A 24,436-nucleotide genomic window follows, 5' to 3' on the forward strand; every position below is an offset into this window, starting at 1 on the left:
ACTCATCCTGTTCCCCCCCGGGACATGGGCGGACTATTGATTGTCTGCCAGTCAATGAGAGCTGTGAGAACCTCATGCTACAGTTTTAGAGCTATCCATTACTTACCCAGGATGCAACGTGTGATGTAAATTGGGTTTAACCTCTCTAACGATTGAAGTCCATTTCACAAGTGTTTTACAAACCCTGTAGTGAACTGTAGGGTTTGTTTGTGTGTTATTGTGCAGCCTGTGGTTTCCTGTGATTTTTGTTTAAATTTCACTTTATCACAGTTGCCACTAAGTGAAAGTCTCCTCCCTTCCCTTCTGTAAATCCATAGTGTCCCTTATGAGCCTTTGCACTGTTAATGTCAGTCTGTTCACCTGTTCACACCACGTGTACCCACTCTGTGTGTCACCTCGTGTTCTCCATCCTTCCCCTCATGTTCCACTATGGATGTGTTTTCAGAACCACGAGCAGCTGGGGGACCACGACTCTGACCTCATCCGTAACGACGGCGATCTGACCTACATGTTCGGTGACACTGCCATCACAGCAAACGGGGCGTCCGGGGGTGGGGGTGATGCAGCCGGAGGGTCAGGCTGGAGCGCGAATGGCAAAAGGAGCGGCAGCACCTCAGAGGAGGCGTTGGAGCGTGAACTGGACTCCCGCGAGCAAGAGCTGCTGAGCCGCGGCACGCGTCTGGTTTTCCCCATCGAGGATCACGTCTGACCCTCCCTTCCCCATCTGCATCATCAAATCTCCCTGACCCAACCCCCAGACCGCCCAACCCTCAGCTCTCTCCACATACTTGGGGCAGAGCGTCCAGTCCTTCAGAGATAAGATACGGTGGAGATAAGGTAGTACACAAGAGGGGTGGGTTCAGAGCGACTCTGAGCTCCCTCCAGGCCCGGGAGCAGAGCTCAAGGAGCATTTCATCCTCATTACAGAGCTGAGTTTGTTCTCCAGGAGACATGTGTCCTCTAGCGCGTCAGGAGATAAACTCTCCATGTTATACTGTGAGTCAGTCTTACTAATTGTTTCCTCTGCATAAACAGGAGGGAAATCTTTATGCAGAATATGAGGACAAAAAAAACTCATCAGAGATTCAGTCTGCACTTTTGAACATGTGACACTGTGTGGAGAAGTAGAGAAATGAGAAATTGCCTGGCAGCCCTCATCTTGAGAGCTGACCAGTTTGTCTTCATAGCACACCAGTAAGCACTGACAAAATGCTTCTTTGCTGTTACACCCCATCTAGATGCTGAAAAGAGACTACACTAACCAAACATTAATAGTTTATAGATGAAACAGGAGTTCTCTGGTAAATGTGTACCATTCATCTGAAGCTGCTGTGGTATAATTGTGAGGATGTCCTTTGTTTCAAAAGCATCTGTGTGGAGGACTGTGTGGCATGTGAGGAACCACTGCAGCCTGTCATGGGTAAAGTAAGTGGTTTGGATTTTTGTCTGTGTACTGAGCTGGTTTTCACAACAATAATTTGACTAAGGAATGGGGTTGCAACTAACAATGTCATTGTCGATTAATCTGAAGATGATTTTGTCGATTCATTTATTAGAAAAAAATGTCTTAGGTGATGTTTGACTATATTGCTTGTTCTGTCCAATCAATAATCAAAAAATATTCAGTTAACTGGAAACAAGGAACGTTTGACATTCTAACTTTTTTGTGTCAAGACTAATCAGTTACTTGATTAATTGTTTAAACATTTAGTAATTGGTATGATAACATGTGTGCATAGGAGACCATGCAGGAGCAGGAAAGCCCAGCATAAGAAAGGATGCTAAATAGTTCTTTGAACTTTATTAATACGATTAATACGACAACTTTAAACTTAAGTGTTGACATTTTCAGAGAAGTGAAACTTAGAGTACCAAATAAAGAAGAGCAGCCACTGAAACACACAGTGCTTACACATTACCGCACCCAGCAGGTATACTTTATGTGCATCAACAGTGGTTATTCCCTTACATAGTTGTATCTCTGGGTTGTTTAGCCCATATACCCTCAAATGAAAATCAAAATGTCAGCACTTCAGTAGAGTGATATGGTGAATTGGTCTCATAAAACACAGATACACCTGTAAATGTTGGGATATTTTGTGTGTTGTCCCTAAACCTTCATTCCTGGCTTCACAGTTAATATTTATTAACATACATAAATTCCTAATTTGTGTTGTCCTAGTTTTTGAGGCCTTGATTTTGAGTTCACATTAGTCAGCATACATTTGCATTTTGCAAAATAAAACCCACATCGGTAGACTGATTAAATATTGTATAACATCATGAAATGCTTTTGAATGTCTTTTGGATGTGAATCTATAGTTCGAAATATTGGGAAATACGCTTCATGTTCTTAAAATATATATGAATACTTTGGGAAATTGTTTTTCTGGTGGAGAGTTAGTTGATAAATCAAATACCTTTTTCATATCTGCCCATTAATTACAAAAAGGCAGCCAGTTAGCTTAGCTAAAAGACTGAAAACAGGGCAAAACAGCGGGTCTAGCTCAGCCCAAGCACGAATGGGCAGTATTTACGATACATGTATTTAAAATACAAATTAGGATTTTGTGATTTTTATTTGATATGGTTCATGGAAATGTCTTAATATTTTATATTAAAATACTTTAGTCTATTGTATTTTTTTAAATTTAAAAATACTGTAAAATACTTTGTGGGAAGTCTAGGTGATGACATCATTAAAATACTGCCTCTGATTGGTTGATTAGTTGAGATCAGAACAGAAACTTGATCGCCTGTTACGTTTCGGTGTTCGTTTCAGTAGCCTAGGCTAAGTCATTTACCAATTTAGGAAATGGTCTTGCTAACTATTTGACCCCAGTAGCAGTCCTCACAGTTAACACTAGCTTGCTACTTTCAGCCTATGTTACATTTTCATGGGTTGTGTACAACTAAAATAATAAAGCGTTTGAGTTGTTGTACAAAATTACTTTATAAAGTACTTTAGATTATATATATCTGATCTGGTAAGTGGTTGCACATGTCAGCTTTATCACGACTCATTAAGCAGAGAAAAGCTGTTGCATTGTCCCTTTAATAGATCCTATAGGCCAATAGTGACTTCATGGTACCTTGGAAAAGTATTTTTAGTATTTTTGAAATACAAAAATACAATTGTTTATTGGGAAACCTTGCGTGGCTGCTGTATTTTATAGTTTATTTTGATGCACTTAAAATTAGGGGATTTGTTATCTTATTTTAAAACACATTTTGATGTGTCTTTTCCCATTCCAAGTCCAAGGGTAATGAATTCCACCTACCACAACCTATAAAGCTAGCTAATTAGTTCAACCTCTACAAAACCCAAGTATAAAAACAAAAAAGATTCAGGGGGGTCTGGGTGGACTATTTCAGATGTTCTGTATTGGGCAGATTTTGTTACCTTCAAAATGAACCTTTTATAAGCTAAGAAAAACTTAGACCGGCTGCTGGCTATAGCTTCACATGTACCGTACAGACACCAAGGTCTTCTCATCTAAGTCTCTGCCAGAAAGCTAATAAGCTAATTTCCCAAAACTATTTTAAAGGTGGGGTAAGTGATTCTGGAGAAATCCAATACAATGACAAATACACAGTGATACAGAGCAAACAAAGACACTGCAAGTACTATAACGTTAGCTAGGTTGTGGGTTAGCAGACTGTTGCTACAGTTGCTGCTGCGAAACTAACGTGGAGATGACGAGACCGTCCCACAGCCAGCACTCCTGCTCCAGACAGTGATACAACTGTCCTGCTACTGTAGCTAACATCACAACAACAGCATGTGTTGGTGAATTAGAAAATAAGATGAATGTCTGTGGGCAAGTAATTTAACGTTACCTGATACACAAATAATGGCTGGAACGGCTAGTATAGTGTTGGGTCGTGTGGTCCGAGCCACCATGTTTGTTTCCCATTTTACAGAGCCAGAGCTGTGTACAAACACCTGACTTTTTGCAGCGCGCACACAGAATGGACAGCTAGCAGCCTGTGAGGAGATATTTGCATAATTTGACAGACGTGTATTGGATTAGAATCACGTACCTCACCTTTAAACCAATTTTGCAGCTACAACACTTCACTTACACATTTATTTAGCAGTCACTGCACATACATAATGATAACCTGGAGACTTCCCTAAACTTGGATTACTTCAAACCTGACCACTCATTTTTCTGAAATTGCAGTAAACCTGTAATAAATGGGAACACCTGCAGTTCTCTTTAGCAGTCTTAACAATAAAAGATGTGAACTAGTGAATGCACTTCCTCTTTTGGTACCAGATAATGCATGTTTTCTCAGCATTAGACTGATTATATATATATATATGACTTTATTTCACCTCCGCGCTACAGAGCCGTGCGGTAAGACTTATTCCCAACCTGCAAATCCTCCTTAGGAGACCATGACTTTGGGCTTCCAAATTTCACCCACTCCATTAGTCCCTGCTGGCTTACATTTTTCCACAACAGACCATTGAACCATATTATTTACCTACAGGTTGATTGGTGAACTATAGAAATGTTTATTTGTAGTGCATCAGTTACTCTTCAGTGACCTTCTAACCATATTCCCTCCCCCTTAAGATGTTATATTTAGCTCCTAACCAATAAAATGTAAATAGTAGCATATTAATATTAACTGTTAGGGTTTACAGAGCTGTATCCAAGCCCTTCAGGCTGGTGGAACAGCTAGTTGAAACAACAACTCGCTCTCTGAGTAGGAAGAGGCTATTTCTATTTCACACATTTTGTGTTCCCTTTCACATGTCTAGACATTTGAACCGCACACCATTTTAAAATTCACCACATAGCACGTGTAGCCTTTTGTGTTTTCCTTCGACTGCACACAGGGGATGCTGCATTTATGCATGAGTACACAAGGGCAGGTGTGAAAGGCGCCATTGTGTTAAGTTGAATCTCAGGCTTTCACACCAGGGAGAAGCCCCACACAAGTTTTATGGCTCACTGAGGACCTCCAAGAGGAAATGAATCTAGTTATGTAAGCTGTTGCCAAGCTGTATGCACTGTGGGTCATTTAAATTCTAGCTGAAGTGAGAAGTAATGTGAAGCTGTGCTCTGTCTAACGTTTCCTTTCACAGTCTAATGATAGCGAAGCTTGTCTGGATCTGGGGCATAAAAATAATCACTTATTCACTGTTATGCTTGAATAAAACATTGCTGTTAGACTTGGACTTATGCTCACACCATCTCTTCTGTGATATGGAAAGGGTACACCCTCTACATACAGTATAACCTACAAGGGATATTGTGCAAAACAACTGTGTTTTTGATCATATCTGTTGAGAATATCCCTATAATCCCCGCTGTATCGACTAAGGTTGGCGCAGAAAGAGACAGAAGAACTGACATTTATCGACATGTACAGGACAATCTGACCTGAGTTTTTCCCTGAGACATGGGAGCACTTTATGGACAGCAAAACATCAAGGGACGGCTTAACTGATGGCTGTAGACAAACAAGCGAGCAGTTTGGGACTGTACCTCAAGCAGAGGACAATCACGGGACTCTTGTATAACCTTCATGTGCACTCTATCTCCACACTGTGTTGCTGTCAGTTGTCTTGCTGGCTATATTTACATGCTCTCTGTACCTGAGAAATATGAGATGTAGCTCATTCGTCAATATGTGGCACCTGTTGCTTCTAGATGCAACTTGCCGCCTGGTTCTGCCTACCATGGTTTGCATGTCAACATGTTAATAAAAATCGTCAAATAATGAGCCACTCAGATGTGTTCATTTTGCTTCCAGAAGCCATCAAAGGAAGTTTGCATTCTTTGGGATTAACTGAAATACATTAGTTAGATTGCACAAACACACATTGACTTGGGGACTTCTTATGAGCCTTTTTTGACTCACTTGGAACTCAAACTGTTGTGTTATATGTAATTCTTAAAACTTTACGTTATAAATTGGATTAAACTTTATGGAGACACTTTCAGGCTCATTGTATTTATAAATCTGTGTCTACACAAACATTCAGCATTGCCCAAGTTTACATCATGTCATAATGATGAAATGTACAGTTAATCTAAAGCTCAGCCAATAAAATCATGCCAGTGTGCATCAGTGTGCACAAAAATCACAAGACGCACCTCCAGTTTTTCTTGAAGTCAGTTTAAATAGTCTTAAAATTATTTCTTTATTAACTTTTTCAGGTATTTCACCCAGAACAATCATTACAAAACCAACTTCTAAAGTTGAAAACGTGGATGCTGGTAAACTTCGTACCCCATCTCAACACATTCTTAACCAGAGGGGTGTCGCAGCATTTTACAGTATTTTAGACAAAAACTAAAAACAGTTAAAAATGGAGCACAATATGATTCAGTACCGTCTGTTGTGTTTGTGAGAACCTGCTTAAAAAGTTCACTGGTAGAGGACAGAGGCAGCTCTCCAAGACACGTCTGTGGGATATTAGAAAATGTCACACCAATGCGAGTGTTTTGTCAGTGGGGCGCCGCAGCTGTGCGGATTCCTGAGGGGCCGGGGGAGGAACAATAGTTCCTCTGTTAGGCCTCTTTTCCAGAAAATACTGTAGTTTCTTCTTTCAAAGCATCTAGATTGGCATTGTTAGTGAGCCAACTGCTGTTAAGTGCCAGTAATGCTCAAAATTACTGCCTCACTTACTCATAGGCTGGACGGATAAGTCACGCAGGTGAGAGCGAACCCGACGCTGCCCCCCGTGGATTCTGGCACTCATCTCCCAAGAAGGACCCATCTCTGGCTTTTTATGGCCCTCGCCTGCAGGGGATTTGCGAGGGGGATTAGTGCTACTAAAAAGGACAGAAGGATAGAAGCAGGCCAGAGTAACGGCAGCACACACCAGCCTCATCTCTGTCTTCTTGATTGTTTCCTCTTCCACATTTGCTCATTCCGCTGGTGTTAAACAGGTAACACTGTAAAAATAAGCGGCTGCCTCCCCGTTTCAAATGAATCTGTCTGTGATTGGCTGTTCTTTCCACCTGGGATTTTCTCCAGTTCACTGACCCGATTCGGCAGAAGGAAAACAACCCAGTAGTGCTGCTTGCGAGCTCTCGGCAGACCGCATTCCAGCTGCTTGTTTTGTTATTCCACCTTTTGCCCTCAGCCTTGAATATCAGGCCCCTGGAAGAGAAAAAGAAAATCAGCTGAGGATAAAAATGAAACCGTTAAATCATTGGCACAGCACGGTGAGACATTTACAGAGCATAAGTATCACATGCATTTTCAATAAAATTGGCCTCCATCAATAGCTCCATCGGTGCTAGAGTCAGGGTGGAGGCGGTGAGATAAGGAGCACCCGCCGCCTCCACCCTGTTTCTGCTCCATGCGGACGGCCTGCAGGCAGCCGAGCTCTAAAGGGTCTGCTTGTGAGAGCTGGTGGTGACAGGCTGGTAGGTAACCCTGGGAGCTCTATCCTGGCACGGACAGCCGCACACAATGATCCCCTTCTTGACCGTGGATTCTGAGGCCCACTGACTCGCTGCCAGCCCCCCGCTATCCATGAGAGGACCCCGCATTGCCAAGGACAAAACAATGAGGCCTCTATCAAACAGCAGATCACTCATTAAGGAGGGAGAAACATTTCTGTGACTGTCTTGCTGCACAAAATCTGTTACAGTGGTGTCACTGTTGCTCAAATGGCAATGCTGGAAAGCCTGCATTCATCACAGAACAAAATCGAACACGTGATTTGTTACATAGCAGCAACACTGTGACATATTAAGAGATTGTGGGTATCCAGCAGAGCACTTATCTACAACACAGGAGCAGAGTTTATTATTATCTGAGCAGCATGGTTAAAAGACAGTGTAAGGTGGGACTGTAAGGAGAACATTTAAAAACTATCACAATCAACAGGTGGATTTCATTGAAGACTGCTTACTTTGAAAGAAAAATCATATTCATTCAAATAAAACGAAAGGCCCCTCTTCGAGACATGTTTTTGTGACGTATAAAGATGCTTAAAATTCCAGCATATGTGCACTGGGGGCTTCACATTTCCACGTCACACTTGTGTAAAATTGCATGCTGGAACACATCGTGTTGTCACAACACCATGCTGCTTCTACGCGCCCCAAATCAAACCGTGTATAGGCCTGCTGCGTCAAATGAATAAAAATGTGTTACTCTACTGATCCCCATACGGATGCTCTGTTTTTAACTCAGAGGGAGGTCAAAGGTCAGGGATCAGCCACAGAGCACAGCAGCCGACTTGGAACCTGAAGGGTGGTTTCTGTTTAACCACCAACTTCCTGTTCAGAGGCAAAGGTTTAGAAACATGATGAGACTCTTGACACTCTTCTGTCAAAACAGACTCTTGAATTGAACCCCTTTGTGTGATCTCAACATACCTTAACCAATTTATTCCCGGTGGCACATCCTCATGTAGTTTTGTCTTTGCTGTTTTTCTCATACCCCAGATGCCTCATGACTTCGCTGCAGTAGGCCTCCACCTGATTCACCTGCTCTACATTGAGTCGCTCCCTCCAGGCATAGATAGCCTCTTTTGCATCCCTAGATGAGATCAAGAACGGCTTGTCTGATGAATACCCCTGACCGTGTGTCATGTTAAGCGCAAACCTCTCCAGGGCAGGGAAGGTGGAGAGGTTGGAGAAGCGGTAGAGCCTCTGAAGCTCCTGCATGGGTTGCAGGACCAGGTCCTCGTAGCGGGTGTGGACGTAGTTCCTCCTCAACCAGGGAGGCGCGTTCATCACCAGCATCATGTCACTGAGCCAGTTGTCACAGATGAGCTCCATGGCGCTGGAGACGTAACTCTCAGCCCGGTTCACCCTGTTGCTCGGCACCAGCAGCCGCTTGTACTTGTCGGTCTGCTTCTTACTCCTCAGCACCTGGATGCTCTCCTTCACCAGGGCCTGTTTGGACTTCAGGCGGGAGTTGTGCACGGCCCTCGGGTCTCTGAAGAGCTGAATGATCTGGAGGTTGATCGCGGGGTCTTTCATCAGAGGAACCAGCGTGCTCATGTCCAAAACACGGACTCCTTTGATCACCATCACCGGGTATTTTTTACACTCCTTCTCCAGCTCCCTAATGTCCCGCTTCTGGCACTTTGCGCACTGGTCCTCCTTCACCAGTCCTATTTCGTGTCGCTTGTGCGCATCACACAGCGGCTCCGAACATATGACCTTGTTCATTTTCCAGCCGAATATGAACGAAGTGCTGATGTTTTGCGAGCCGGCATAAAGTTTGAGGACAGAGAAGTCGCAGCGGTACAGGGCGTTCATCATGTCACGCACTGCGCCCTGGAGACTGCCCGCATCCCCCGGGTACAGAGCCTGCCATATGTGCCACATTGGCTCGTACAGGTAAAAAACATCGGGGTGCTGGTTGAACAGCTCCCCCAAAAACGAGGAGCCAGTCCTCCAGGTGGCGTGCAGGTAGATGTGTATCCGAGTCTGGCTCCGGTTGACGGCGTGCTCAGTCGCCTCGCTGCCGTTTTGTTTGTAACCGTTATCCCAGAGAAGGGCCACCGTGTTCTCCAAATCTGGGCATCTGGCTTGTTGCTGCGGCAGTCCCTGTCTGGCGCGTTGAAGAGATTTATCCCGGTAATCTAACACGTACGGGATTAGCAGAAGTAGACCTGAATATGCCAGGATCAAAATCAAGTATTTCTTATGTAGCCTCCTCTTCATTTCCTTACGCCGGGAAGGGGGGGCTGGCTAGCTTCTTCAATGGGGGGTCTGCACAGCGTTTTGTGAGCACCGCGGTCTCTACAGTAAAGTTATGTGTGTGCCAGAGGAAGGAGCATGTGTGTTTGTGAGGAGGGGGGGAGTTAACCACGCCCCATTAAAGACACAATCCCAGATTATTTATTCTTCCTGTTCATACATACGCTGTCGGTGTGTGTGTATGTGTAAAATGTGTATTTTGTATTTATTTCTTCAAGAAACAGCCATACAAATACTTAGGGTACCGAGCTAACCGGAAGGAGAACGGTTAAATTGGAACTCTCAGAGAGCCTTGAAGAGAAGAGATTCCAACGGCTACCAACTGCCGTAACGCAGAGCCGTTAGTAACTTAATAAGCGTACAATGCATTATGGGAGATTAGTGAAAAATTAGTGTTCCCTTTGAATAAGAGTATTTAGTCGGTGTTTTATTTTTATTACAAGATGTTGAACGTGTTCTCAGCCCAAGTTGTCAGTTTAAAAAGAAAATTAAATGTTTCAATTAGTTTACTTTTATTTGGATGTCGCGCATGCGTACTTCCTGTCGTTTGTTGTTGGAGGCAAACGCAGCGCGGTGCTGAGAGGATCAATGGAGCAATAAATGGCAATACCTCGTTAACATTTTCATGAGCGTGCTAGCACTCTAGCTTGCAGAATCACCAGGGCTATCAGCGAGCCTGACGGATTAACTTGCTGCATGTAGATGCTCGTAACGTCAAGCTAACCGCGGCACCACGTTCAACATCACCATGGCTCACTGGACCGCCTTCGAAAAGGAGACAGAGAGAGAAACGAAAAAGTTGATAAAATGTATCAGCGGGGTCGAGGACGAGGAGGACCAGAATTTTCAGCTGGCACTGAAGTTTGCCTGGTCGAATTTCAGGTGACCAAGCCCAATTGACTGGACTGGGAGCTAGCATGTCAGCTGCTAACATGTAAACAAACGTTAGCCACACACGGCGGTGCTAGGAACGTTAATGCTCTCATTTCTTGACAGGTTTCATCGTTTCTTGGACGTGGACAGCCATAAAGTCCAACGCAGTATAAGTGGGTGAGTGAGTCTGAGGTTAACGTTATTCCCACGGTTATTATTTTATACGGTCTAACGTTATGGTTATTATGCGTTAACTTAACATAGTTGCCAGATAGTTACCATGGTTGCCAGATTGATGTATGATAGATGCTCACATGATAAAAACGTAACGAGCTAATTTACCTGGTTTATGCTGAACAAGCCATTGGTTCAGATGAGTAATTTGCATCACTACTGTCAACATTTTGCATATAAACGTCCTATATTTAACATCTGCAGTACTTCCTTCACCAGGAGCTTGACATAGTGTTTGTTTTCAATAGTATTGTAGGAGTGCAATAACTCTGCTTTTGAATAAAATATATTTCTGGATGCTCCATTTACAACCTTTTCCCAAACATTTATTGATCTGATTGATTTTGTCATCTTTTTTACATTTCCCCTTATATTACATTACGGGTGTACCTTGTCATGCATGCTGCTGTGTTTTACAGAATCTATGATAAACTCATGATCCACTCAGAATTGAGTAAAGCAGAAAGCTGGATGAGACTGAGTGAAGAGTTCCTGAACTCACCATTACCTAATACAGATGGAACAAAGGTAAGGCACAGACATGGGCTGACAGAAATTGTACTCATTAGTGGAGTAAGGATCTAACACTACCCTGAAGACAAATCCCCAATAGATATGTATGTTTCTGTAGGTCAAAAATCACATGATCCTGACAATAGATGTTTACTGTGTTTTCTTATTTTACAGACTGATGCACACTACAGTATACTGTCGCTGCTGCTCTTCTTATCGGGGTCCCCCTCAAATACAGATTTTACAGAGAGACCCAGGGTAAAGGAGGCCGGTGAGTTGATCGTTAGTTTCACTTGTGAAATTGATTTTAAAACGCTAACATGTCCACATTAATCCTTATTGCTCCATCTTCGGTCTTCAGAACATAAGGACAACTTTGACTGGGCAAAATATCTGATGGAGGGTGAGGACCTAGACACGGGACCATACCCAGATACCCCTGTGAGTAAATCATAACCAAACCCACCTTTTATGGACATGAATGACCACAAAACCTGTAGCAGAAAATTGATCGTTGGCCATGCGCACCATCAAAAATGTCTTCAGTAATTCTGGATGACACACTTCTTCTCAGGCTAAAGTTGAATAGAGTTATGCTGAGGTCACCAAACTTGATGTAACAGTCATAAAGCTGTAACAACAACCCGGTTTTGATGGACTTCTGTCTAAATTAGTCTTGTCTGGTTTTCAGGAATGGTCTGAGGAGGAGAGCGAAGACGATGACAGCCAGCAACCAATCAGCAGGGAAGACTCTGGGATCCAGTTGGATAGAACGCCCCAGGAAGACCAGGACAACGCTAACAAGACTGTTCCAGTTACATGGACAGGTGCGAACCTATCATGCAGCAAAATAACAGAATAATGGAAAGTAGATCATGGATGGATAGATACTTAGAATTAGAATAGAATAGATAGATAATAGATAGAACTTTATTGATCCCCAGGTGAAATTGCTGTGTAGCAGCAGCAAAATTGACACAGATTAAAAAAATTTACAGACCAGACATATTTACACAATAATGTACAAAAGTTCCTTTTACAGCGGAGTTGTAGGAGTATCCAGCTGAATACACTGTGCTGCCCGACCAGCAGGTTGTGCAGCGGATGTGAAGTGTTGTCCATGATGTTAAACAGTTAATGTAACATTCTTCTCTTCACAGCCAAGTCCAGGGGCTTCAGAGCAGACCCGAGCACAGAGCCAGCCTTCTTTATTAGCTTGTTCAGTCTCTTCTCAGAGTCTGCTCTGGCCCTTCTTGAAGATGGCCTCAGTGTTGTATTTCCAGTCCAGTCTGTTGTCAAGGTGTACACCCAGGTATTTGAAGTTCTCCACCTCCTCTCCCAGAAAGTGAATAGTGTTCAGTGTTGTTGTCCTGGACCTCCTGAAGGCCACCACCGTCTCCTTCTTCTTTGTCACATTTACGAGGAGGTGGTTGCTCCCACACCACAACAAAAAGCGGTCAACCATCTCCACCTCTGATACACCCAACAACTGCAAAATCATCTGAGTCTTTCTGTTGATGACAGGACTCTGAGTTGTGTTGGAAGTCTGAGGTGTACAGCGTGAAGAGAAATGGAGAGAGAACAGTCCCCTGTGGTGCTCCTGTTCTACTGACCACCCATTCAGACCCACAACCCCTCATTTGCACAAACTGTGGTCAATAATCCAGGAAGTTGTGGAGCTGCTCCTTCCTGCAGCAATAAAGGCTGGATCGTGTTAAAAGCACTGGAGAAATTAAAGAACACGATCCTCACAATGCTACCAGGTTTGAGTGAGTTGAAGCAGGTAGATGATAGAATCCTCCACACCAACCTCTGGGCGGTAGGCAAACTGCAGTGGGTCAATGGAGGTGGTCACCTGACGTCTCAGATGGGCCAGAATGTGGGATAATGTGACCAATGCATGTACATGTGTGTCTACACTGAAGCTCTTCTTTAATAGGAAATTAACTCCAGTTTGTGTCTTTTGCAGTGGGCGAGCCTGACGCCCGAGCCTGGCTTGAACAGCACATAGTGACACCGTACTGGGTGGCTCATGCACCTCGTTTTCCTCACAGCTTGCATTTGCACTCTAACTTGCTCAATGTATGGTAAGACTCCAAACAGTTGTAAAGGGCTTTACTTTAGAATATACTATGGATGCATTTGTTCACCTTTTTAATTTTTTCAAAAAAATATTTATTTTACTAAACTAAACTTAATAGCGTTATGGACATCAAGATGAGCTTTATAATAAATAATAATAATTAATTGACATTTTTTCTCATAATATTATGACTTTATTGTTAAAAATAATGAATTACAGCTTTATCTCCTAAGTTTTCTTGTAAAATTACGACTTCATCATCATAATACACTGCGTGCACAATTGATAGGCAAATTGTATTCCTCAGCTCCTCAACTTTCACTGAAGCAGTAACCACACTTGGATGAATGTGATAGATCATTGTCCTGCATAAAGATCATGGCCTTCTTGAATGCTGAGGACTTCTTCCTGTACCACTGCTTGAATGAATTATCGTCCAGAAACTGGCAGTAGGTTTGGGAGTTGAGTTTCAGTCCAGCTTCATCCCGAAAGGTCCGACTATCTCATCCTTAATGATAGCAGCCCATACCAATACCCCTCCTCCACCTTGCTGGCGCCTGAGTCGAAGTGGTGGTCCATCAGTAATCCAGCTACGGGCCCATCCATCTGGTCCATCAAGAGTCACTCTCATTTCATCTGTCCATAAAACCTGACCAGTTAAATCTCTTTTTTTGGCCCATTTTACCAAAAGTAATGAAGCTGTCTAATAATCTTGCACACATTGATATGGTGTGTGAGGTTGTAAGGTGTGATTCACTTTCACCACACCCTCTCTCATTACACAAATTCAAAATTATTAACTCCAATGAGCATAAAAGTTTATATGGTTTGGATTTGGAAAATGTGCATAGAAATAATTACTCATCTGAATACTTACTTGACAAATTATTGTGCATGCAGTGTATTATGACTTTTGAAAAGTAAAATTAGGACTTTATTCTGTTCATTTTATGCATTTATATTTCAAAATGATCACTTAATTTGGATTTCCCCCCCAAAAAATCTTCCTGTGAAAATGTACCTGGCAATACACCTGCTTCTGATTCTAACGGGTGCCTGGAAATCAGTGTAAAATAGACTGTTTGGCAAACATAGAAGTTTACTTTTGGGTATTTGTGAGTTGAAATGATGTTTACTCCCAGTGTCTCTCTTCCCAGGGACCAGCACTTATATAACACTGATCCATTGTATCTGACGGAAGAAAAGGCCTTTGTCACAGAGACCCAAGTGATACGGGAGACACTGTGGTAAGATGTAATCATGCTATGGTGTGTGACTGTGCTCATTGTACAAACTTTCAAAGGCATTGATCTCCTGCTTTCTCACAGGTTTAATCTTTTCATTATCTTGTTGATCCCCCAAAACATATCCTTGTTATAATCCTTGTTAGATTTAAGAGAAATGTTTCTTTTCATTTACATGATTTTGTATGCAGATAGATTATCAACAATTCTCAACATTATTTCTGTGTGTAAACGTGTAATCTGTAAATGTAAAACACCTTCCACAAATACAAAAAGATCTGTAAACTCACAAGAATATTTTGCAAATATAAATCAGATTTGCAAATACACAAATTCGACAAATAAAAAAAATATGGGAATATATTAATAAATTAATTCACAAACAAATCTTATGAATGAAGATAAGATAATGTTGTAGCTAACTGAAACAACGTAACCTAAGATACCTAAGTGCTTTTTGCCTTTTACCCACCTAAAAGAATAAATGGAAAAATAAGAAGGATCAGTTGGCTGGCCCTCAGTGGCTAATAGACAACTGCCAACTGAGGAAGCAGCACAATTCCATACAAAACATAATTTCACTCTATAACTTGTTATATTGTAACAGTAAACCTACCTACAATCCCAAATACTCACTCTCTCCCTTTAACATAATAAAATAATGAATTAAAAATTTTTTGTTATCATAAAGTTCATCTGTATAACTGTTGTGTTGCAGGCTTTTCTCCGGGGTTAAGAAGCACTTCATATTCCAACACCATGATGGAAAAGTGTCAGTAAGGAACAACGTGGTGGTAACTCATCTGACCAGCGTAAGCTGAAAATTGCCTGCATTATATCTTTATAAATGTGTCTTCTGTCTGCTGTAGGAAACCGTGTCTTCTCTTTCTGTGCTGCAGAACTGTCTGCGCTCTGTCCTGGAACATATTGCTGTATACGGGCAGGCGGTGTTCAGGCTGCAGAGGTTCATAGACGAGGTGACGGGATACAGCTCGGAGCCTTGCCCACCAGGCTCCGGTTCCTCCTACAGCTCCAAGAAGGGCTCTGAGCCTCCCTTCAGGACCTACCAGGCCTTTGTTTGGGCACTTAACAAGTACTTTACCAGCTTCAAAGAGGAGCTGACTACAATTGAGCGAGAGCTCATATGCAATGGCAAGTGCAAGTTTAGGGGGTTGAAATTGTTGGGGTAACTCTTGATACAAGATAATGCTGATACCACTTGTAAAACTAGATGGAACAATTTGTGGCATGGTGCATATAATCTTAGCCTTTTGAATACACACATACTTGTTGCCATTAGAGCTGCAAATTGTTATCACAATATCATTTGATATCGATAATTATCAGGAGAAATGTAAAATCATTACTTTTTTCCAAGTTTAAAGGTGGATTTTTGCTTCTGAGTGAAAATTGAAGAGAACAGATGGTTAATTGTGGTTTTAAATTATTCTTTATGGCCCGAACATGACAGATACTTGATGCCAAACAGTGGATCACTTAAAATATCTGAGGTAGAACATTCAAGACATTTATGCTAAAAAGATGTTGAACAAAAATGTATCAGTCAAATTAGGTAAAATATTTCTTCAGTCCCTTTTCCTCAACAAAATAAATATCTTCAAAGAAAAATTAAGTGCTAATTTATTTGGGATTCCAATGAATTAAATCAAACATTTGTTAGACATTATACTATTATACTTATACTATACTGAAAATGATATTGCGATAATTATCATTATTGTTTTATTGCCCTTCATGTGCCATCATGTAAATAGAGCAGTCATAAACTGACAAATGAGTTAAAATGATGTCAGTGCAAGTCTAAATATTACAAAAGAAAGTACTGCAATATTGATGTCATTGTATCCATATCCAGTGAGGGGGATAGAAAGTAAACCAGAATATTTTTGTGTCATAAACTGCACAAATCTCAAAAGTAATATGGTGGAAAGAACAGGGAGGTTCTGTGTTAGTTTTGAGCGCCTAATTAGCTTTTGGCATGTAGAATTTTTTTATTCACAAGGGGTTTATTTCTCATGTCAGCCAGTGTTTGATGTGTCGCCCTCGTTTGCAGATGAGACGTTGACCCTGTCTGCAGTTTTGGAGCGACTCAACCCTCACTTGGCACAGATCAAAGTGCTGCACAAAGTCTTCTGTACCGGAGTCGCCGAGGTGCCCCCCGAGACCCCGAATGTTGTGCGCGCCTCTCACTTGCTCAACACCCTGTACAAAGCCATTCTTGAGTATGACAGTGTCGGGGAAGCATCAGAGCAAGCGGTTTGTCCTATGTATTAAGCTCAGTGAATTCAACGCACAAAGCAGCTTAACAAGGAAGAAATCTCTAACTATGATCATTCCTGTGTGTTGCCTTCCCTTGCTAGGTGGCCTTGTTATTTTCTTTGTGGACAGAGACAGTCAGACCGTATCTGGAGATTGTGGATGAATGGATTGTTCACGGCCACCTGTTTGACCCTGCCAAAGAGTTCATCATTCAGAGGTATGTAGCAGAGATTGTTTAACGAGAATCCTTTTGGTAGCTACACAACGGTAACTGACAGAGGCATATACTTGGCTTCTTTTTTTTTGTTGTTGTTGTTGCTCAGGAACAAGGACGTCCCAGTGAACCACAGGGACTTCTGGTACGCCACCTACACTCTGTACAGTGTGTCCGAGACTGTGGAGAACGAGGAGAAGCTGAGTGACGCAGCCAGCGGGAGCTCTGGAGGGGATCAGGGTTCCAGCAACAGGCAGCTCACCATGGTGTCCTTCCTTAAACCCGTACTCAAGCAGATCATCATGGCCGGGAAGTCCATGCAGCTGCTCCGAAATTTGGACTGCAAGGAGGCTGAACAGTCCGACAGATCCTCCAGAGGTCGGTGTTTGCTTTTCTGTTGTTTTGTTATTTTTAACTAAACAGATCAGTGTTTTTATGAACAGTGTCAAAATTTTGCATTGCAGATGCTGAGAGGAAGAGTTTATACACTTTATTTCTGGAGTCGGTGCAGTCACGCGTCTGCAGCCAAGAGGGGTCGCCCACAGACACAGTAACTGAACAACAGGCCACCAAGAGGAGCCTTATAAAGATGCAGTCCATCATTGCACAGCACCTGGAGATCCAAGACGTTCATGATCCGTTGCTGGCCATCAACTTTGCCAGGTTAGCAGCACTACATTCAAATCACAGCAAGTAACTCTTCAGATTACAAGACTATCTTTTGTTCTGCTCAGGAATAAATAGTAAAGCATATCAAAACGCTAGAATGCGAAGACTTTTTCTATAATTACTATTACTTATTAGTATATAAAGCCTTTTTTGCAACTGGTACTGTCAACAGATAATTTGATGTGATGTGTTGAAGTGATTATATTTTTGTTGTCCGAGGTTTGAAATCCTAAGGTACTCTGGTCTGTGTTCCCCCTCAGGCTGTACTTGGAGCAGAGTGACTTCCACGAACGTTTCTCCGGGGGGGATTTCATCGTGGACCGCTCATCTCAGTCTGTCACCTGCCAAACATTCGAGCTCACCTTGCGTTCTTGTCTCTACCCCCACATAGAGAGGAGGTACATCGAGTGCTGCGGGAACCTTATGAAGACTCTGAAAAAAGACTATAAGTAAGAATCTCTCTTGGGGTTACACGAGTGCTGACTTTTTTATTTTTTAGCTTTTTTTGCATATTGATTTTTTTTATGTCTCCACAGGCTGCTGGAATACCTCCAAGCTATGAGGAACTACTTCCTGCTGGAAGCTGGAGACACAATGTATGACTTTTACACAGCCATCTTTGATAAAGTGCAGGAGAAAGAGAGCTGGCAGCAGTTGTCTTTTCTTAATGTTCAGCTGCAGGAGGCAGTTGGACAGCGCTGCCCCGAGGACAGCAGCAGGTACTACAAGTATTTATTTGATGAAGAATAACATTAAAGCTCTGTTATAATTAGGAGGATAATTTCTTTTGATATTATTGAAAAGTCAATATTTCCCCCCATCATTTCATATTTTACAGGTTGTCAGTCTTCTTGGAGACCATCGACCCTGCCAGGAAAAAACATCCTGTGAACAATCTAGAAGTGCTTACCCTGAGTTACAAGGTAAGAAATGTGAAAGTATTTGCAGAAATTTTTGTTGAGGATTTTTGAAACTGCCATGTTGACATTTACTTATTTTACCCTCCACAGGTTCCCTGGCCCGTTGACATTGTCATCAGCTCAGAGTGTCAGAAGATCTACAATCAAGTGTTTCTCCTCCTGCTGCAGATCAAATGGGCCAAATACAGTTTGGACACACTTCGATTCAGTGGTATGAGTTAGGGTGGTACTTAATATAATACAGTCTTCAAAATAAAGCTCAATCAACTCAATCATGCGTGTGAATATCCTGAGGTATGGAGGATGTCCCCAGTAAATGTTTTAGCGTTATTTGTAATCTGCAAATTGTGTTTGTTTCTTATAGATTTCACAGGTGTCTCTAAGAAACTGGAGGGAGAGCAGGCTGAGGAAGTAAAGGTCAAAGAGCCTGTAAATCAGCAGATCCACCGAATGTGTCTTCTGCGGGTCAAACTCATGCACTTTGTCAACAGCCTTCACAACTACATCACGACCAGGGTGAGACGAATCATGGGATAGATTTGGAATGGGATTTAAACCTGTCACAGGTATCACTAATAACATTAATGATGCCCAGTACCAGAACCGCATCACCAAGGCACCTAAATGGAATCTGGCCATCGTTCATTTTATTATTTACACTTGTGCTTTTCCTACTGTGACATGTCAAAATGTCTTCTGTGTCCACATTGAGATCTGATCAAGATTCAGTCACATCTGTCCAGCTCAAACAACTGAACGTCACTTCTCCTTTCGTTTGCGTGGGTGCAAAAAAAATCTATAACTACAATAGACTGCCTAATAACTTTCTGAACCGTCTCTGAGCGACCAGTGTGTATTTCCGACCTCGTAGTTGTTGTATGTGGAATGCATTTGCATTTACACTTGTGTTCCGTGTGGTCACACTGCGTTCCCTGACCACCTCCAGAGTGGTCTGGCCGATCAGATTACAATCCGTCCTCAGTGTGTCTTGATTGCATTTACACCCATACTTTCACGTAGTTGAGCCCTATCCAACTGCAGTCTGATCGTTACATCTCGTATATTTATGCCTGGTGTAAATGTGATCACGCATGCTTGTGGATATCGGTATTTTAAAAAAATAATAATAATTTTGTACTACCTTTTAGAACTGTTTTTAAAGGTTTCAAAAGTTTCACCCATTATTTACAAATAATTTTACACTGGTGGTGCATTTAAGGACAGCAGGAAAGCACACAAACATTTTATCAGACACACTTGAATGGTACTTTAAATTGAGATTACAAAAATTTCTGCCGTTTCATTCCTTACCTTGTAACTCACAAAGTGTGTCCAAACTTTTGACTGGTACTGTATTTTAATCAGACATTCATTTAGTTGAAACATGTGTATGAGACAATTTACCATGTCTTCCAGTTCTTCTTAAATGTATTCTCTTTGGCATATCCGCCTTTCCATAACATAAATCTCTTGGGACAATTTGCAGCCACTGTTCCTGTTTTGGAGTGTTTACATTAAGCCAATTTCTGGTAACTGCTTTTTTCACTTGTTGCAAGTAAAACATTAGTCAAGAAGTTCTGTCATTACAAAATCCTCAGTGTTCCCAAGATACATCACAGGGCAGGCAATATTTGCAAAACTGCATTAACCTTATAGCCTTATCTTACACTTTCAGAAAATATGCAAGTGGTTGTGCAGCAAGTTGACTGCTTTTTATTTTGGGTGTTACAAAACGAGTTAAATTCTTGCAGCAGAATTCCCTCCCTACTACTGTATATCAATAACATTGTGTCTCACACATTTGACACCATTCTTCCTCAGTTCTTCTTTAACGTTCACTGTTTCTAGCGTAAATGCTTCTATTGGCTCCATAACATGTCCGAAAGCCCCCATCAAATGTTTGTCTCCCACCTCTGGTAACCCTTTATCCCTTTCCAGTTCTTTACATCGAGACTCATAGTCCGGTCTACACCATCAGGCCAGGGGTCGGAGTTATGCTGCATAAATATATTCCCACCCCTAAAACTGAGATACTTCACCACTTTAGAATTCCATTTTTCGATTATATGCATCTCTGATTCTTTTGGGATGGAGAATAGCTAGATTGTTATGTTCATTTTATTCCCTAAGTAGTGTCCGTATGCTCCAAGTAGGTTCATTAGGTTTGGGAACCATAACGTTCAAGAAAAATAATGACATTGTCTTTGCTCCACATATTGACACCCTGCAGGTGCTCACTCTGCATTATTGCTTTCCCTAAGGGTTCAGCATATAGGAGAACGATCAGTCCTCTTGAACCTCTCCAGCTGAGTCATAATCCGAGCTGTAGGCTCATGATAAACAGTTTTGATACACAGCATTGCATTTTCATCTAAGCCAAATCTCTCTAGGACTTCATATAAAAATAGCGAACTAACATTTCTCAATGTTTTTTCTACAAACTAATCAGAACCATACTTGTACCATCTTTCCTAAAGACCATCTGCCATTCTACTAGAAACCCATCACTTGGTAATTTACTGGCCTTTTGTCTACTGATGGCAGCTTCCAGCTCCTTAATTGTAAATTGTGATGTACTGGTATCATTCTGTCTCTCACTAATAGATGGCCGGTCGAGCCAGTTGAGAAAACTTCTTATTGTGTTTTCATCAGCTGATGGTGTCTTATAGCACTCTTCAGCTATTATTTCTGTCAGGCTCATGTAATAGTTGGTCGGTTTGAGGGTCCTTTTATTTAATGCGTTGTATTAGAGGCCTGCTGTTTGCGTTTGGCCAGGAGTCTAGTTTCTTTTGGACATGAGTCATAATAAGTCTTCTTTACAGATCTTGTCCTTTTCTATATCTCCCCTGAGGATCTCACCTCTTTCCCCCTTGTTTTGTTAATGTTTTGTTGTTATAATAATAATAATGATACTGATCCTCTGTGTTTTTATGTTGTTTTTTTTCTCTCAATTTTTCTATTTTGTGTTTGTATGTGGCCTTTGTGATATTGTCAGGACGATCAGCTTTCCATGAGAAACTGCCTTTATAACATCCCACATTATTATTATTATTCACTTCTGTTTACCTTTTGATCGCTTGCCTTATTATTCAAAATACCCACATTGAGTCTCCATACAGTATTTGTTTTTCTACTATTCAGGTGTATTGTCAAGCTGACTGCATTTTGTTCTGATAAATCTGCCACCCTGATTTTACACTCTGTGTCCCTGCAACTTTCACTAGTACTCATTAAAAAAGTAGTCACTTATAGAGGAGACAGAGTGAAGTGAATAGTGTGCACGGTCCCTTTCTAGAGGGTGAAGTTCCCTCCAAACATAAATTAGTCCCATTTCCTTCACTGATGTGTTGGTCAGATGCATTTTTTTCTTGAGGCTTGCTGTATCAAAATGATGATTCGTGACCCCTTCACATATCAAAGTACATTCAGTCTCTAAGGCCCTTAAAATTGAAATGTAATAATTTGCACACAATTCTAAAGCGGTCTGTATTGTCTCTTGGCAGATTTTGCACAGTACAGGACTGGAGTTTCAGCATCAAGTACAAGAAGCAAAGGACCTGGACCAGCTGATCAAGATCCATTACAGATATTTGGCAACCATTCACGACCGTTGCCTACTGAGGGAGAAGGTAAACAGTACTCACAGGGAGTAGGTATTGTTAGCTATACACACATACTTCAATGGCATTTGCTCAGCAAAACAGTGAATGTTTACCAGTTCCAGCATTGATTTTCCTTAGCTGAAGCTATGAACCCTTTAACCACACTGTGGAAGCAGGGGCCAAAGAAAGGAGTGTAGCGTTAAGGATCAAGACTTCACATCACTTACCTGTGAAATCTTTTTGTCATATCTTGTTATGTAATTGTATTCCCTGTTCAGACTGATGTTTCCACTGTTGTCCAATGCTGTTGTATTTTCTCAGGTCAGTTTCGTGAAGGAGGCAATAATGAAGGTTCTCAATCTAGTCCTCATCTTCTCTGACCGATGGCAAGCTGGCTTTGGAGCTTGGAAGTAAGAGCTTACATATAAACTGGAGGGAAATAAAAGATCTAAGCTGTAACTGACCGTGTAAGAATTAACAGTAGCAGTACACAAATTCACACATCATATTTAATAGTATTAGGAATTAGTCATTTGGAGTGAAATTGTTTAAAGGTGTTTACGCTAATGTATTTTTTTTTCAGCCACCAAACCCGAAACCTGCGCCACTGTAGCTTTTGTGACAAGCCCGTCTGTGTTTGTCTTTCACTTTCAGGATCGAGTCCATTGATAAAATGGAATCTGATTTCAAAAACTGTCACATGTTCCTTGTGACTATACTCAACAAGGCTGTATGTCGTGGCTCCTTCCCTCATTGTAAGTAAAACACTAATCCCTTTTGTTAACTTAATACAAGCTTCTGATTTCCTGTAAACTACAATTCTTTGTTGTTACATTATTTACTTTAGTAATGACATTTTCTTTTCGTTTCCTCCTTGTACAGTGGAGTCTCTGGCCCTCTCTCTGATGGCAGGGTTTGAGCAGTGCTGAGGAACGATGCATGTGTTGATGTGATGGACTAAACTCCACTGTCTGGTTCTCCGTCTCATCACTGTCTGTTGTCTGACTGCTGTCATTGTTCAGGATGATGTGCAACATTACATGATGTCACTGTCTGCTCTGACTGTTGGAGACGGACTTGGACTACATGATGCTGGAGGATTATCTGTGTCTTTTTAGGGCCACAGTCAAACAAGCTACTTGTGAAAATATGTCACCTTCTATATTTTAAAAAACTTTATCTTTCTGTAAAGGTGTTTTTTTTTTTTTTATGAGCTGTTCCGTTAATTGTTAATAATGTGTATAAATGAAGCACAATAAAGCTTGCACAATGATGTAGGTATATCCCATGTTGTTATTCAACATCATGTAACATTGTTTATAATAAAAATGTATTCATGTAAGTATTGACAATGTAATCCACTAATGCAGAGTGTAATGGATTCATTTTTGGTAAATGGTCTGTATTTGTATAGCACCAGTCTAGTCTTTCTGACACCTCAAAGCACTTCACGCTATATCACATTCACACACATTCATACACTGATGAGCATAGTTTAAGGTGCCAACTGCTAACCAGTGACAGAAATTAACCCATTCATACTCATTGACAGCCATTGGGAGCAATTTTTGGTTGAGTGTCTTGCCGAAGGACACTTCGACATCCAGACCGGGACCCAGAGATCGAACCACCGACCTTCTGATAAGGGGACAACCATTGCTTTCACATCCAAAGAAATTGCAGTTGTTTGACAGAAACAAATGATAGCTCAACTGTATGCATTTGTTAAAGGTCATGGGAATGTGACAACAATTTGGGTTCAAGTTTTGACTATTAAGTTTAGAGTGGTAGAAATTTTTAGAGATATGTATGTATATTTTATACTGTAGTTTTAGATATTTTTAGCAGAATGAAATTAATTAATTGTTCCAAAGGGGCCTCAGTTACAAGCATACCTAAAGACTTTTCATAGTGGCAAATTGCTATGCCTCACTGCACTAGCTGCATTGCTCTATGGCTTAAAATGAACAACCTTAGCTAAATGTATACAACGTAGTTGTTTATTCCTTCCGGACAATGTTGCCTTTTTTTCCCCCATTCACTATTTATGGTTCAAGGGGGAGATTAGACTTATCCTATTAGCCTCAGTTCATTGAGGGTAGCTAAGTGGAT

General features: G+C 41.5%; 3 protein-coding genes across 5 annotated transcripts in view; 2 read left to right on the forward strand and 1 right to left on the reverse strand.

Annotated features, from left to right (window-relative positions):
* slc9a7 (solute carrier family 9 member 7) overlaps nt 1-5,742 on the forward strand; it is a 31,377-nt gene extending 25,635 nt beyond the window's left edge. For both annotated transcript variants that reach the window (XM_046050238.1, XM_046050239.1), the window contains one exon: nt 446-5,742. In XM_046050238.1, coding sequence (XP_045906194.1) covers nt 446-709 — 264 coding nt within the window. In that variant the 3' untranslated portion in view covers nt 710-5,742. The remainder of the gene's footprint in view (nt 1-445) is intronic.
* A 402-nt stretch (nt 5,743-6,144) lies between these two features.
* On the reverse strand, nt 6,145-10,074 carry chst7 (carbohydrate (N-acetylglucosamine 6-O) sulfotransferase 7). Its single transcript, XM_046050280.1, has 2 exons — nt 8,358-10,074; nt 6,145-7,128 (listed from the first exon to the last, which is right to left on the reverse strand). The coding sequence occupies exon 1, from the start codon at nt 9,654-9,656 to the stop codon at nt 8,388-8,390; it is 1,269 nt and encodes a 422-aa protein (XP_045906236.1). The 5' UTR covers nt 9,657-10,074; the 3' UTR covers nt 6,145-7,128; nt 8,358-8,387.
* tubgcp5 (tubulin, gamma complex associated protein 5) lies at nt 10,033-23,689 on the forward strand. 2 transcript variants are annotated; one of them, XM_046050221.1, is made up of 23 exons: nt 10,033-10,574; nt 10,689-10,742; nt 11,219-11,327; nt 11,487-11,583; nt 11,674-11,753; nt 12,004-12,139; nt 13,282-13,399; nt 14,553-14,642; nt 15,358-15,451; nt 15,539-15,791; nt 16,714-16,916; nt 17,021-17,136; nt 17,243-17,511; nt 17,598-17,796; nt 18,063-18,251; nt 18,339-18,521; nt 18,641-18,725; nt 18,813-18,933; nt 19,087-19,238; nt 22,226-22,351; nt 22,646-22,734; nt 22,908-23,079; nt 23,207-23,689. In XM_046050221.1, exons 1-22 carry the CDS (start codon nt 10,441-10,443, stop codon nt 23,035-23,037), a joined length of 3,027 nt encoding a protein of 1,008 aa, XP_045906177.1. In that variant the 5' UTR covers nt 10,033-10,440; the 3' UTR covers nt 23,038-23,079; nt 23,207-23,689. The 2 variants fall into 2 exon arrangements, with proteins under 2 accessions (XP_045906177.1, XP_045906176.1); XM_046050220.1 differs by having other exon boundaries at nt 10,039-10,574; nt 22,979-23,079.
* Nucleotides 23,690-24,436: the final 747 nt, after the last annotated feature.

Source organism: Micropterus dolomieu, linkage group LG05 (genome assembly GCF_021292245.1).
Source record: "Micropterus dolomieu isolate WLL.071019.BEF.003 ecotype Adirondacks linkage group LG05, ASM2129224v1, whole genome shotgun sequence".
In the NCBI taxonomy this organism is placed as follows: domain Eukaryota; kingdom Metazoa; phylum Chordata; class Actinopteri; order Centrarchiformes; family Centrarchidae; genus Micropterus; species Micropterus dolomieu.

What these genes read in the sequence shown, in the direction of transcription:
- chst7 (XM_046050280.1), bottom strand. Translation starts at nt 9,656, where the DNA reads ATGAAGAGGAGGCTACATAAGAAATACTTGATTTTGATCCTGGCATAT.
- tubgcp5 (XM_046050220.1), top strand. Translation starts at nt 10,441, where the DNA reads ATGGCTCACTGGACCGCCTTCGAAAAGGAGACAGAGAGAGAAACGAAA. An exon ending in TTTGCCTGGTCGAATTTCAG is followed by an intron (nt 10,575 to 10,688) that starts GTGACCAAGCCC and finishes ATTTCTTGACAG; the next exon opens with GTTTCATCGTTTCTTGGACG. An exon ending in TGGTAACTCATCTGACCAGC is followed by an intron (nt 15,452 to 15,538) that starts GTAAGCTGAAAA and finishes TCTGTGCTGCAG; the next exon opens with AACTGTCTGCGCTCTGTCCT.